At 40.4% G+C, this 16104-nt stretch overlaps 2 protein-coding genes across 3 annotated transcripts; one reads left to right on the top strand and one right to left on the bottom strand.

Moving 5' to 3' along the window:
- Positions 1-391: 391 nt before the first annotated feature.
- Positions 392-6216, bottom strand: LOC115366163 (protein eva-1 homolog C). 2 transcript variants are annotated; one of them, XM_030061470.1, is made up of 9 exons: positions 5874-6216; positions 4868-5087; positions 3330-3535; positions 3053-3176; positions 2741-2893; positions 2357-2500; positions 1417-1488; positions 1254-1334; positions 392-1025 (listed from the first exon to the last, which is right to left on the bottom strand). In XM_030061470.1, exons 2-9 carry the CDS (start codon positions 4962-4964, stop codon positions 640-642), a joined length of 1263 nt encoding a protein of 420 aa, XP_029917330.1. In that variant the 5' UTR covers positions 4965-5087; positions 5874-6216; the 3' UTR covers positions 392-639. The 2 variants fall into 2 exon arrangements, with proteins under 2 accessions (XP_029917330.1, XP_029917331.1); XM_030061471.1 differs by lacking the exon at positions 1254-1334.
- Positions 6217-8228: 2012 nt separating this feature from the next.
- clic2 (chloride intracellular channel 2) lies at positions 8229-12197 on the top strand. Its single transcript, XM_030061472.1, has 6 exons — positions 8229-8530; positions 9832-9941; positions 10580-10705; positions 10797-10897; positions 11026-11207; positions 11492-12197. Exons 1-6 carry the CDS (start codon positions 8477-8479, stop codon positions 11651-11653), a joined length of 735 nt encoding a protein of 244 aa, XP_029917332.1. The 5' UTR covers positions 8229-8476; the 3' UTR covers positions 11654-12197.
- Positions 12198-16104: the final 3907 nt, after the last annotated feature.

Below are 16104 nucleotides of genomic sequence, written 5' to 3'. Positions count from 1 at the left end.
AATAAATAAATAAAGTATGTGCATTATGTATAAATATGTGCATTTATCCTACTTGTGCATTAATCCTAGTTAAAAAAAAATAATAATAAAAAAAAAAGTATATGCATTATGTACAGAGGATCTTTATTAGTTAGAATGATTTACACTGGAATTCATGTTTAACATTACAACCTCAAAGTAGCACAATATAAAAGAACATTTAAAGATGAAAAATTAGCTAAATTAATTGTGAATTGGTCAGTGCAGCCATTGTTTTTTTTTTCATCAAACATTATTGTAATCAAATGCAAATAAATAAATAAATAAATAAATAAATCCTCCTGCATGTGTATTCATCAATAAATAAATAAATAAATATCAATAATAAAAGGGCATGTTAGTTAAGATTTTGAAAATGAATAAATCAATCCATCAATAAATAAAGGCCATTTATTAATAGGTCGATTTATTTTTGGTAATCTATAAATTCCTTTTAAAATTCACCTATATAATTTCCACCTTTCATTAATAACTCCTTTTATTGTCAAACTAAACATAGATTAATAATAAAACAGGCTAATGGCTGTCTGCATTTTCAGTCAGCATTTAGGCTTTTATTCTGAAGGGCTCTTTGGGAGTGGCTCCAAACCTTTGGCCCCTTCAGGTGTTGTAGGCTTTGATCTTGTGGATGGCGTAAGGGCTGGAGTCTCGGTGCGGCCAGATGTCTCCATTGGCCACATCCGTCGTCTGCTCCGCCTCGCGCTCCACCATCTCCACTGTCATGGTGGAGGGACTGAAGATGTCTGCCGTGCGGTAGGACTGTGTGAGACGGCGGAAGGAGGACGTGTCTGAGATGTCGCCGTCGTACAGGTCCTCCATCATGTCCTTGCGTTGCCTTCGAGAGGCCTTCAGCTCGTCGCCCAGGTCAGAAACCAGATCCTTCACGTCCCTCATGAATGTGGAGCGCAGGCCGAACAGACAGAGCAGGAACACCAGGCCGGCGCAGATGCCAGAGACAAAGTACAGGGCCACTTTCTCTGGGAGGCCTGCAAGAGAGCCGTCTAATAGTCATGAGTCAAAAAGATGTTCCCACATGAAGCTGCAAATTCATAAACTCTAATCAAAATCACCCTGGCTTTCTGTATCAATATATAGTGTTCATAGGTGGCTTTAGAGTGATAAGAAAAGACCAAAAGCAATCTTAACAAAACATACAACTCTCATGTTTATTAGGGGCCACCTAGCCTGAGATCTACAGGCATCAGTGCACGTACCCAATATTTTTTCAATGATCTCCAGAGAGTTGGTTAAGAGCACGTTTTGAGGCCTGTAGATGGGGCCAGTGTACCATCCACCTGCAGATGAGAGGGGTCCGGGCTCAGAGGCCAGTGAACATCTGCATGCGAGGAAACTCTGCGTGCTCTGTGCGTCTCTTACCGTGTGTGTAGTCTGAGATCATGAAAGGATCCGTCGACCCGCGACCCACATCTTCCAGAAGGTATCGGGGCACTGAGGAGCAAATTAGAGATTTGGACATGAGACCAATTTTGGAAAAAGCAGCCTACTTCATATCACTTTTTCTATTTTGTTTTTGCATGACAAACAGATCACATTGACTAAACACTCTTTGGCAATAATATCAAACATATTTAGTCTCTGAAAAAGTGGCATGAAAGAATATCCAAACAAAAACACATAAAAACACAGTCGATTAGTGCATTACACTTAAATTAAATTCTAGCAGATTTGATGTGGAAAATGGAGGGTTTTTCTTCATTAATTTAGTTTTGTGTGTGACAAAATCCCTTGTAAATTGAACATTCAATCTATATTTATCCAATTTTATAATTAGGTACCAGGTGGATTTTCATCTAATTGTAGATTTCACTGCTGTGGCAGACATTACAACCAAAAAACTGCAGATATTCTCAGTGTTCCAGTAATATATTGAAATCACATAACTATATGATAATAAATACAAGACTAAGAGTAAGGATGCTTTATTAATATAGCCCCTGTCATACAGGGGGTGTAGCTCAAAGTGTTTTACAAGTGAAAAAAAAAAAGCAACAGAATAAAATAAAAACAGGCAATTTAAAACAAGTGAAAACCAAGCAATCACAGCTGAATAACAAACAACAAAGGCAGCAAAAAGCCAAATATCAATGAGATAAATAAAAGATGGAGATAAAACAAAGGGAGACATAGAGACAGTAAAATATGTAAACAAGGGAAAATTCGGTGGGTAATGGCATGTGAAATTTCTTTAGCTCAACATGTGAAAGTTGTGTTGTGTTGTGGGAGAGCCAGGCACTCGGTACATTAATTTCAATGAGAGTGAAAGACTGGGGTTGGCGTCGTGCCCACTGTCACTTACCACAAGTGAACGACACTCGCAGGTGTTTCCTGGTCCCCGGGAAGCAGGGGTCCCCGAAGGTCTGGGTGTCGGCCAGCACTGAGCAGTTGGCCCTGCCGTGGCACCTGCGGGACACTTTCCTCAGGGCCGAGGGCGACAGACACTCTGCAATGAACAGGATTCATCAGAATAAATAAGTCTCATTTATTTGTCATGAAGGATAAAATGTATATTTATAATGTTATAGACTAGCCTCCAATCAGACCTCTGATATGCAAAATTGTAATAATTTAATATAAGTGATTCTAAGCAAAGCAAAGCAATTCTTCTCCCTGTTGTGCACAAAAATTGACATTTGTCCCACTGTCTCAACACTAGGTGACACTCAAGCTCCCAGTTTCACACCCATGTCAGAGTGTGGCGCAGTTTCCTGGGGACAGTTGGGGCTGCCGTGCAGCAGATGTCCAAACGTGGCCGAGTAGATAGCGAGCACTGTGTCGTTTTTACACGTCAGCTTCAGACGCTCATTTTCACACACCAGCCTTGTACGGTGGTGCTCTGAAAGGGGATGACAAGCAAAGCAGTTTAACTGTGTCAATAAGTGATACAAGTGGAAAAAAAATAATGTAAGGCATAATTAACTTTTTTAAAACACTTGGACCCTGACCATTTGCATTCATGTGATTAAACACATAGTAATGAATATTAGGGGATTACCTGGTCTGCACTTGTAGGAAACTAGAAGGTATTTGGTGGTGAGTGGGCAGGGGTCTTGTCCAAACACTGGACTAATAACAGGAATGTGACAAGACCGCCTATCCTGACACTCAGACAGCACTTTCTGCAAGGGCAGACAATAAGAAAGCATGTTTTGCTTAATTACTTTTATCTTCTGTGTCACCCGTGAAAGTATGAGTGTGAAACAGGCAAAGTGCTTTACTTTTCTGAAGCACAGACTGTGCTGTAACATTCACCTCACTATGGCCTTGTATACCTCAATAACAACCGGGGAAGCACATTCAGTATCTTCATCCGCGGTCATGTTTGTGTTAGCAGAGGGACACAAATGCTGATTTGGTACACGTCGTCCATAGAAGGCTGACAGGACGGCCACGGAGGTCCTGGAGGGACACCTGATGATGAGGGTGTCCCCTTCACAGGCATGGGCAGTGTGGTTCCTCAGGATAGTGTGAAGGTATGCTGACAGAGGACAGGAGCCAGGACAAATTTAAGTAGATGTATCAACTGTATGTACTCTACATCATCTTTAGCATTAGCTGGGACATTTAAGAGATTAAAAAAAAAAAATCAACAGGGCAAATGTTTTGCATTCAGAGTTAAAATAAAACTTAGAAAGAAAGGGGGGAAAAAACACAATGAATGTAACAAATTTAGCATCAAATTGTGCATTGTGTTGGTATAATAGTCTCACCGACGCCAAGTCAAGGAGCATGCAGTCCCACCGAAAAGGGAACAACATGTTACAAACTTAACACCAGTTCCCCAATCTGGGATAACCAAATCATGTTTTTATAAAAGTAAAGGTACAGTTTGGTTATAAATGAAAGGAAGGTTTTATATTCCGAGCTAATTGCTGTTAACACTGTTTCTTTTATTTGGCTGACTCATTTATGCACAACAGACAAACTCTTGATTTTCTAAAATTGGTAAGATTGATAGTGTGATTTATTGGATAATTATTTTCCACTCCCTGTAGTCCAGCTCTGGTTGACAAGTGGGTGGTGTCCCAGTCATTTGGGTGTAGCTGTCCAAGACAATATTTAGACTATGACCACACATACAAACACACAGGACACAGCAATATAGACACTGAGTAATGGCTCCCCTCCCATTGTGCTTCCTGTCCTTGGCCCATGTGTGTGCGTGTGTGTTTGTGTTTGTGTGTGTGTGTTCCTTGCCAGTTTTGCTCTGTATGTGCGCCACACAAGCAGCTTGCAGCTACAGGGAGCAAATGAGAGGCAGTACCAGGCACTCCAATACAATGAACTATTATTAGGCCTTTCATGGCAACACACAAATGAAGATCTCTGCCTGGGTCAGATAGAGAGATACACTGCAGGCCTGACAATAGAGGTGTCTAGGACAAAGGCTACCTACCAAAGGCTATTGTGAGGACTCTCTCTTTGTCATGTCAGAACATAGCATTGCCATAACGTCTGGCATCCATCCTATTTTAAAGTCCAGGGTTCACCAAAACAACCCTACCTATGAATACATCCAAGCAATTTTTTTATTTATTGCCTAGGAAGTATCACAGTCTTTCCGTAATTGCGTTGAAATAGTTAAATCCAGCACAATTATGAAAGCCTCTTCACCCTGACTCTGGTCTCTCAGCATGAGCTGTGCAAGCTGTTTGGAAAGCAGGATGTGCAAAAGATAAACGAGGGAATAATGTTGAATGTCTTTCAAGAGCTTCCTTTTCAACGTCTGCACTGCCAAAATGTGATACATCAGCATTTTTTTTATTACTTCTCCTTACTAAAGAAATGAGGAATGTCAAAACACACTTACCAGAGAAATCTGGAGCAGAATGTGCAGTGTGTGTGTTCAGAGCCAGAAGCTGACACAGGAGACAGATAGGCATGCAGAAACTCCATGGGATCGTCATTGTGGACGTCCTGACCACAGGGTTTTTTCGTGATGACTTGTTTTGCTATTGACTGGCTGGGAGAGGGTGGTCAGTGGGTCAATGATGCCATTGTGCTTACCAAGCAACAGCCACCTCCTTCAACTGTGAAAAAAAAAACAAAAAAAAACAAAAAAAAAAAAACAAGGTTGTTCAGAGGATCCATACAATTTTGTACTATGGTAACTCAACAGTTTCCAGCTTATTATATGTCATTATTGTTATTATTATTATTATTATTATTATTATTATTATTATTATTATTATTATATTCTATAAACTAAAGTAACACTCATTGATGCCCATGTTTGTTTGATTCTAGAAACAAACACTTTTTCTGCTGAGAATATGCAAGTACCCGCAGCCTGTGTCCAACTCAAACATCATGAGATCACAACATCATGAGATTACTTAAATTGTGCTCACCAAATTCCCTGGTAACAGATTTTGAAATATTGTGTACAAGCCAAAATACTGGTTATGATGGCGTTACAGGACAGATCATTATGTCCTTTGGGACCATCAATATGCTCACCAATTTCATGTCGATCCGCCTGATTGATTTGAAGATACACTATACGGACACAAGTACTGGGACACCAACACATCACATCTACTGGAGCTTTTATGACATCCCAGTCTAAATCCATAGGCATTAATGTGGAGTTGGTCCCCTCTTTGCAGCTGTAACAACAAAACAAGTGAGCTCCAATGCTGCTTGGGTTGATGTACACTATGTGACACCACTAGACATTTAATCTGTATCATACTATGAAAGATGAAAGAGCCTCCACAAGACAGCCATATTAAATTTTGGATGCTGAAATTGGTTGCAGAGCTGCACAAGTTCACTAATTTGTTTTGATTTGGCCTGTGGGATAATATCTTGACCTTAAGTGTGTAATGGCAAAATCAAGACTCGGTCATTATCCTCCTGGGTCGAGAGGCCAAACAGCGAGGCCCCTGTTTATGGAGATAAGACACTTTCTTTCCAGGGGCTGACTTCCAGCTGCTGTGTGTCCAGCGGTGATATGGGCATCTATCTCCATGAGATATGGCTTTCCTTTTTGTCTGTGGAAGAGGAAGAGAAGGGTCAATGGCAAGTTAGACATTTCCAGCACTGTTGTTTTGATTTTTTTTTTTTTTTTTTTTTTGTTCCAGGAACACTCAGGAAACCGAACTTTTAGAGTATCCTCTCAGACGGTTTCAGTTTACTGTAAAGGCTATGATTTGATTTAATTCCCCTTTTTTTTTTTTTTTTTTTTTTTTTTGACACAACCTTGCTGTTGTCATATCAACCAAACACTAACTGATAATACATGTGACGTTATTTCTAAGTTCACCAGTGCTGACTTCAGGCATTATCAGTGATTACATAAGCAGCCAGATGGTTAAATTGCAAAATGGATTTCTGAATGGCACTGCAGTGAATTATCAGCACAAATCATCCAGTGAACACTCCCTCCAGCAGTGGAATAAATTTCAGGAAATTTCCCGCAAAGGCTGACAATTTATTGGGAATCTCTTATCATGTAGACGTTGACCCTGTTGGAGAGAGGCAAAACCCACATTTTTATCTTGTACATCAGCGTGACACTCCCACATTTTTCACCAGTAAAATTCCATTCACCTCCCATAGGAAGTGATACAGTGATTAATTTTTCCTTGGACATGGAGGTTAATGCATAGGGAGGGAGATTTGGTATTTGAGAGTTGCAAAACCTCAGTCTACCACCTCCCGGCCCTTGTAGACATTTAAAAGGAAGAAATAGGATACTTTCTTTCCCTACCACTCATTCTGTCTCAGCTATGTTTCCTGTTCTGGACAAGTATTATTCATTGAATTTCCAGGATTTGTTGGGCGTTTCAATATGAAGTTGTTGTTTCTCATCCTCCCACTCACAGATGTAGATTCCCATCATCCACTTAGGCAGATAATATTGTACATAGTATCTTATCTCAAGAGAGAAAGAAAGAAAGAGAAAAACAGAAAGAAAGAAAGAACACTGGCACAGAGCACAAACCCGCATATGTCTCTTGTTTTTTTTGTTTGTTTGTTTTTTACCCCTAATTTCCTTGTGATACGGTATTATATTTTCTTTTTCTATCTCTTGAAGCATGTCCACACAAAAGCAAGGGGATTTTTTTTTCTTAAATTCTACTTCCCTGTTTTGCTGTGAAAGGATGCCACACAACACCACAATGAACGGAGCTTCAACCCCCCTTCAGCTCTCCAGGGACATGGACTCCTAAAATGAAAGTAAGCTGTCTCATTCATTCATTCATTCATTTACTGGGTCAAGTTCACTAATTGCTATCTATACTTGCAAAAATTATCCAATCATTCTTGTAATCCTTGAGAGTGTGGCTATAAAGTTTTGAGTGTACAGCACGAATGTTTTTGTTTCTTAATGTTGTCAACGCCCGTCATCTCTCACAAAACTCTAATATCAAAAACAAAACTCAGCTCCTTCCCTCTTTCCCCCAAAGGGCCGAGTCGGGGTTTCCCAACCATGACACAACAATGTTCCACTTCTGTTTTTCAAAACCCCCTCGAATTCCTATCATTATTTTACAGAGCAGGGACCATTATCAGGTTTCTCTAATTTAAATAAAAACATTTAACTCTAACATTTAAATAAAAATATTGAACTCCTGCTTCCCTAAAGACATCAGACAGCAGATAACATTTGTACTACAACTAGTCACACCCCTTTCAATTCCACTTCCACAACTATGAAAAACACTTTCATTGATGAAACACTTTCACTAATTAATCAGAAACAATACAATTTTTTGCTTATATGATGAATTAAAGGTTATGTTTATTGCAAAATTAGAAAATCAGTTACATTCCAGCCACCAAAACACATTTTCAGTCAAACAGACAGGCAACTGAAGGTTGTTTTTTTCTGCCATAAAATTAAATTAGGTGTCTGTACATTCTCAGTGTCCCCTCAGCAGACAGTGGTTTGCTCTGTAGAAAGTGCAGCCCTCAAAGGGAAAAGTGTTTCTAATCTTTAATATCATCTAACACCCTATTCAAGTGCAAGAATGTGAGTGGCTCAGATGAATCACCTGAATATGTGTGTTTTGAGTCACATGGTGATATCAGCACACAATATGTACAAGGACCTATTTTAAGCTCTCCTGATAGATTTTGGCGTGGGGTATATAAGAGCAGGTACCCCGCCCATTCTCTGGATCCTCCCTCTCCCCTGACTTGTAAAATATGTTCAGAGCGATAGTCTCCAAGGAGTCCCCGGACAAAACACACCAGCAGTGAGGTCTTCTTACACTTCCCTCCGGCATCCACATCTACAAAGGGACACTTGACACAAGCACACTTGTTCAAGAGCAGTCAGTCTGTTTGGTCTCCAGTCAAGCCTGGTGGAAACTTTTTTGGGGGTGCACAGAACCACTGACTTTGGTTCAGGAGGAACACCAGTAGGGAGCTTTCACTTGGACTTGGAAAAACTACTTTTTGGGACGGCATGGCACTGCGACAGAACTCCGACAAAGACCCAAGCATTGAGCTTTTCATTAAGGTCAGTCAGTTTGATATTTTTCCCTGTTACCTCAACTGTTTGTTTTACTGATCTGGGATAAATCAAATCAATAATTTCCAAGACAGCAAAAGGGGAAAAAAATAGATGTTAACATAAGAGAAAAATGACTATTTCATTTCAGTTCATTATCATAAGAACTTGCAGCAACAAATCTAATTAGATATTGTCAAAATTGACATATAGTCAAAATGAATACAAAGTAACCTCATTTGCTTACCTCACAAACTATCATCTAAAATAGTGGATGGATTCCCAGAAAGATTTGCTGTTCACTTATCAGCACTCAGTGCTGTAAAAGGGCAGAAATCTACGTACGATGCTGTATGAGCGCCATCAATCAGAGGACAACTCTCACTTTGATGGGCGCCGTCCACAGATACCATTACGCTACAGACGATGATGTGTGTGTGTATCCCTGGTGAGAGTTCACGAGGGCTTTTATCAGTGAGCTCAGACAGTGGAGGCTGCCTTATCATTACACACCCAGAAGAAGCAGAGAGCACATTACAGAGCCTGGCCCCAAGGATGAACCAGGCACACCCACCCATACACACACACACACACACACACACACACTCAAGCAAAAATAGTCATTTACAGCAATAAGCAAATAGTCACTCATTTGAGATATGAGTATAATTATTTTTTCATTGAAATTACCTTATTTTAATCTGGAAAAAAGAACCTACCAACTAAACTTACAGCATTAGAACAGCCTCAATCTCCCAACACCATAATAGTATCAAAGTGTCCACTGATATATGATACAAGGGCAGGGGAACTTGACACATCGTGCAAATCGACGGCACAAGATATCCACTATCCGCATCACTCTCCCAATTCGATATTCGGTATTCAGTCACTGACAAATGACATATTCACAACACGTCAGACCGGTGCTCAGGCTGAGGAAAACACAGGTGGCGTGCTGTCATGTGGCGCCTGTTAGCAGCCGGAGAGGAGTGAATGTTGACATCGGCTATCTTCCTCTCCAAAACAATGCCTGCTTTTCCTTTCCTTGGGAGCAAAGTCCCTAAAATATCCCAGGCACGCCTCTCATTTTGTTTATTAGCAGAGGAGCATTAGGGAGACTGTTTACCTTGTTTATAAGCAGAGGCCTTCATTGGGTTAATAATAATAATAAAAAAAAAAACAAGGCTGCATTGAATTTTTGGCTGTCTCAAATGATCATAGTGTGTGCTTAAAAGAAAGTAGTGTTATCGTCAGCTTGAAGTCTGACACCTTTTTTTTCACTGCTGTGTTTTTTTTGTGTTTTCCAGGCCGGGCATGATGGTGAGAACGTGGGGAACTGCCCCTTCTGCCAAAGGCTCTTTATGGTGCTGTGGCTGAAAGGAGTCAAGTTCACAGTGACCACTGTTGACATGAGGAAGTAAGCACCCCTCCTCATACAAACACACTTCCTGAGCATCTGGTGGAGGGGAGTTACACATGGAGCTGTAATAAGAAGTTATTAAGAGAACTGAGATGTTTTTCTGGAGACTGAAACCATTTTGCACTGTTAACAGAGCTGCTACCTCGTAATTCACTGTTACAGGGGTAATGGGAGGACCCTGAAGACCAACCTGTTTGTAAATGTACAAAGAGCTCCATGTTCCCTTTGAACAAACACTCTTTTTTTAATTGTGCCATTATTGTGTGAATTTCTCAGGCCCATTACCGGTGAACAAATAAGATCAGGAAACTTTGAAAGGATGCTGATAATTGAATGATTCAGAACACATATGTACATAGGGTCCCTAAAATACGCGAACCACTCCCAACCTTGTGTGTTTTATTAGCTAAATCAACAGCCAGTTGATTTAGAAATCATTAATCTGGAAGGCCACAGTTGACATTTGACAGCCTAGATAACCGCTGCATTCACTGAATCCAGATTCTCTTTCTCGCTTTTGACATGCCAGATAACGATTGTTTTTAAGTGTTTCTGCGGCACTGAATAATTAACCAAGTCAGCTGTTTGTTTAAATCTCATTCACCGCACTCTCAATCTGACTCTGTGTACCCCAGGAAACCAGCAGAGCTCAAGGACCTGGCCCCAGGGACCAACCCTCCTTTCCTCCTCTATAACGGCACCCTCAAAACGGACTTTATAAAAATCGAGGAGTTTCTTGAACAAACACTGGCCCCTCCCAGGTACTGTGCACTCAAACACCATGTAGGTATTGCTGAAGGAGAGCTTATTCTCTTTAAACCAGCTCACTCCCAGGCTCTTCCTGTTCCCCAGGTATCCTCACCTCAGCCCGCTTAATAAAGAGTCCTTTGATGTGGGTGCTGACATTTTTGCGAAGTTCTCCGCTTTCATCAAGAACAGCCCCAACAACAGCTGTAAGTTTGGTTTCTTCCACTAAATCCAACACTAAATCTCAAAATGCTTACCTTTTGATCACCAATATCAACAATGAATGAAGCTACAAAAAAGCACTGACGCCGTCCCTGTGTTTCTGACTCGCCAGTCCATGAGAAAAACCTGCTGCGGGAGTTCAAACGGCTGGACGACTACCTGAACTCCCCACTGCCTGAGGAGGTAGATCACAACTCCAGAGAAAGCATTGGCGTCTCCACGAGGAAGTTCCTGGATGGCAACCGCCTCACCTTGGCCGACTGCAACCTGCTGCCCAAACTGCATGTTATCAAGGTGAAACAGGGCAGAGCACCACCTCTGTGTAAATCTCTTAGGAAATGAGGAAATGTTGGATCAAGGGTGGAGGGAATGCAGTCTGTTGGTTTGACAAATCCTCTGCAAATCATTCAGACAGTTCAGAAATGCCTTGGTGTGTGTTACCCCATGTAGGATGACACCTGCAGGACAGCCAGACACCAACCCAGAAAAGCATTATGTTGTATTATATAGCAGGTGTTTTCCCTGTTTCTCAGAATGCATCAGTATATATCCTGATCTCTCTTTCCCCTGCGATACAGGTCGCTTCCAAGAAATACTGCGACTTTGACATCCCGGCTCAGTTCACAGGGGTGTGGCGGTACCTCCAAAACGCCTACGAGAGAGAGGAGTTCAGCCAGACGTGTCCCGCCAACATCGAGATCGAGAAGGCTTACTTCACTGTGGCCAACAAGAGGAAATAAACCAGAATCACTTCATGTTTCCACCCGGTTTACCCATCGATGTGAAGGTGGTGATCTGTAAAGGGCGCTGAAACCTACGTGTTCAAATTCTGACAAGGACACCGTATGCATAACTCACCATCCTACCTTATGAACCCAAGCCTGTTAGTGCAATGGACTATGGGAACATGCTAAACCAAAATCATACTGGTTGAAAGAACTGACTATTTATTCACAATCATCATACTGACAAATGGTATTTTTATGTTACACTGAGAAGGCCAAGGGTGCAATTGAGCATTGATCTAATTTAGCAAAAAAAATTTTGTCTATATTGTAAATATAAATATTTTAAAATTTTGTTTATGATCAAAACACCTTCATTAAAATATGTGTGACTGATATTAGTGTGACACTGGAATCTTAAAAAAAAAAAAAACAGTTCATGATCACATTTATGTAGAACATGCGATACACTTCTGCATCTTAACCTGTAAACATACAGTATGACATAATTGTCTCGTTGCCACACTAAAGCAAAATAAAAATTCTCTTATAATCTTGATGTTTGTGTGTGTGTGTGTGTGTGTGTGTGTGTGTGTGTGTGTGTGTGTGTGTACACTGACTAGTGCTATACTGCTCCCTTGTGGGGACAAATAAAACAAATTCATCCCAAATTTCCTCTTTCTCCTCCAGGTCTCAAACAATAATTTTTCAAACATGGCAGCCTAATCATAACTCCACAATTCTCTGTGATATAATCATTACATGCAGGTTTCAAAAATGAAGTTTTTCCAATCAGCTTGTGTGATTTCCAGGTTTATTTTCAGGCACAAAAAAACACTATTTTCCAACTTCAAAAATATATCGTCTATTGATCCTTTTTATTCTACATTACATGTATAAAACAATGCTTGGTCTATTAGATGAATATTCGGTTTCAGAAACAAAACAAAACAAACAAAAAAAAAATGGTGGACAGCGAAGGTGTTTGCAACCAGGCCATGTGAAAATTACACTACTCGTCCGGCAGCTGTCCTTCTAGTTGGTCACACAGTATTTCCAGAAACACGCTGTCAGGGGAAAAAGACGTGAAATTAGAGACAAGACCACACGTCACGTCATTGTGTCACATTTGCATCAAATTCAGCTCCAAGCAACACGTCCCACTTTCAACGGCACAAGCCTTTGTTAAACATTCCTTGGACTGGCTAATTGCATCACAATAACGCCAGCTCAGATATCACAGGCATTGTTACACACTATCAATACAGGACTTTGATTTGTATTTGATAAAAGAGTGTGCATAAAGAAAAGGTGCGGCCCCGTGCTCGGTGGCTGCTTACCTCTCTTGTTTGTTTTTGGCAAGTTCTGCTCTGATCTGAGAAAACCCTGAGAGCGAAGCTTGTCTGCCGCCGCCAGCTTCAACACCACTTCTTTGAGGTCATCAACCTGAAACACAATGACACCAGTAATAATGCTATGTGCTGATCTGCAGTGCACTCGGTTTAACATATTATTAAAAATCACTGGTATTAGCAGGCTTACCATGTTGGCAAATTTATCCTGTGCTGAATCTTTAACCCCTTCAAAAAAAAAAAGCAGGAATAGAAAGTTTAACCCTCTGATGCATGAATTATGAAAGCCTGAGTCAAGATTTTTTTCTTATGTGTTTTTACTCTTCTCAGGGCATGGACATTTTTGTGAGTCTCCATACTTCTTTAAGGATGCAGGACTGGTATTATCATGTCATTATACTAATATTAATATGTGTTCAGCAACAAGAACTGACAGTCTCTGCATAAACCTCAATGGATGGGAGCAGCAGAGAGCATTCTAACAGCTGATATGCAATTCCACCATAGAAACCATTGCATTTAGGAGAAAATGACTTTTAAACAGCTGTCCACTGTAGTGACCGCTATGCGCCAAAGGGTTAACTTGTTTCAGGCATTACTATTAAAAATTAATTTGTGTAAACCAGTCATTCTTTAGTTTAATTGTTTTACCTTTATTGGAGGAGTCTCTCCCTCCGTTGTGCTGTATCAGTAAAGGATACAGATTATTCAGCTCCCTCTGCTCCCCCTGAGCGGTCTCCTCTCCATCCTCCACCTCTGCCACTAATTTCTGTATAAAGTCTGCTGAGACAAAACAGGTGCGTCTTATGACTCTGTCCTGAGGTAACCCTTTTGACTTTTGCACTATCACTGCAGACAGTTATGGAGAATATCATTTAAAGGTTGTTTGCAGCAGCAAAGCGATCATTGAAATCACATTCAAATGTTTAAACATGAGGCATGGAGCAGAGTTAGTAAATATCGCAATGGCATGACAAAAGGTCCTAACTCCAGTTTCAACCCAACCGATCCACAGGTGTCACAAAATCAAGCAATGTGAGGCGATATCATTGTAAAAGAAGAGGAGAGAAAAGGTTTTCTGCATTACCTGCCTGCGTTTCAGAGTTGGTGTCGGGGTACAGCGGCAGAGCATGGGTCCTTCTTGCAGAGCAGATCACAGCTAAAAGATAAAACAGGGCTACAGAAAACATGGTGACTATATCTTCACAGGGTTAGATCTAGACTACCACGGCTCGGCCAGAACTTCACTTTTATATCCTCCTTGGCCATCCATCACGGCCTGATCAATACATTATCATCACACCCAGTCTCATTCTTAATGGTTTTGACGTGATGGACCGGGCGTCAAAGATGCAATTCAGGGATCCCTGTCAATTCAAGCTGAACCTATCTCTGCTTGTACAGCGAGCCCTAACAAATGTTTACTCACCAGCAGCAATCAGTGGCTGCACAGCCAGGGGTGAGGTGCTTTATGTCCGACACAGTTCCTTGTGTGATGGGCTGTTCATCCACATGGGAGAAAAGCGTGTGTCATTGCTCATATCAGAGATCTGCTGCAGGTACACAGAGTTTGTTTATATATCTTACTGTGACTGCATGGGTTTCTGCGTCATTTTGTGCTGAAGGACAACAGAAAAGCACTTAGTTAACAAGCTGTCCCACTGGGGGAAATCACATGGTAGTTTCTGGAACACATAATCGTACATCAAAAGTTAACCTACGCAATAAGGAAATGTCGATTTGTGTTACTTTTATTATTCACCTTTTTGGTAAGGAAATGTCCAACTGTGAGACACAAAAACCCAGTATAGATTGACTGCTTTTTTTGTATTTCTTTATAATTTTTAGGCTGATTAAGGTAAGGCTGAGTAAGAGGACATACCCATCCTTCCATCCTTTCAACGGGCTATATTGAGCAGCACCACAATTTAAAAATGCACATTATGAATGCTGAATTATGCACCGATCATTTCAAATGACAATATAAGATTTTATGTATTACTTGAGCAACCCCTTTCTCTCATTAAAAGCTTAATATCAAAGTCGACTGCAGCTGATTCTAAAAATATGAGAGACAGAGAAAGGTCTATTCCAGGATGCTTCGGGCTGCAGGACTCTCTATCAAACTGAAAGGTCGTTAATACTCGGCAGATGAGTGTATGTCCCATCAGGTGATTTATAACGTCGTCTCCAGGTCTCTGAAAATTGCTGCAGGAAACAACAACATTTGATACATCAAGGAATTGCTTGGCCGCCAGCCAGACAACAAGGAAAGGTAACCCACAGCCAAAGGAATGTATTCAAAACTAGGATACAGGCCATGTAGATTATCCAACTCAGAATATTGTGCTGAAAATTAAATAAACATTCAAGTGACAAACTGTCATATAGTATTTCATGTCTAGATACTAATGGGGTTCAAGGGGAATGTAGACATTTTTTGTGTGGCCACTATGACGTCTTTTATGAAGGGCAATATTTCATCCAAACATTAAAAAAATAAAAACACATTTAGGCTGGACTTACTGTATGTGTTTACGCTAAAGCAGGAGTTTTAAATGTAGGCTTTATGTTCAGGGTTTATAATATATATATATATATATATATATATATATATATATATATATATATATATATATATATATATATGTATAAATGGAAAGATTTGAACAAATAAAACATTTGGACATACACCAACATAAATACTGTATATTGCATTTCAAAACATAGAAAATAATCTTCTAAAATAATTTGAAAAGTGAGCACTTAAGTACTGTAGGCGTAACAAAACTCGTCCTGTTGCTTCCTCACGTCAGCTGGCTGCTGCAAGAGGAAATAAGATAATAAACCACCTGTAGCCTGCACAGTGGTGTGTACAAATAGGGCCAAAATAAAATAAAATAGAATAGTATTAGTATTAAAGTATTTAGAGTCTTAGAATCCTGTGTGACTGTGTTAGAGAAATTTTAGTCTTCCTGGAAGCAGTTTGGTCATAAATATCAGGCCTGGCTGCATTTTGGATTTATTAGGAACTCTGAGAGGAAAAAACACAGAGACTGAAGGCGTGGATTCTCCTCTGGGCCAATTAATGTTCTGCTAGAAAGCATTCAGGAT

This window comes from Myripristis murdjan, chromosome 10 (assembly GCF_902150065.1).
Source record: "Myripristis murdjan chromosome 10, fMyrMur1.1, whole genome shotgun sequence".
In the NCBI taxonomy this organism is placed as follows: domain Eukaryota; kingdom Metazoa; phylum Chordata; class Actinopteri; order Holocentriformes; family Holocentridae; genus Myripristis; species Myripristis murdjan.
Note: the sequence above shows the minus strand (reverse complement) of the source record. Positions and strands in the feature narration are given on the sequence as shown.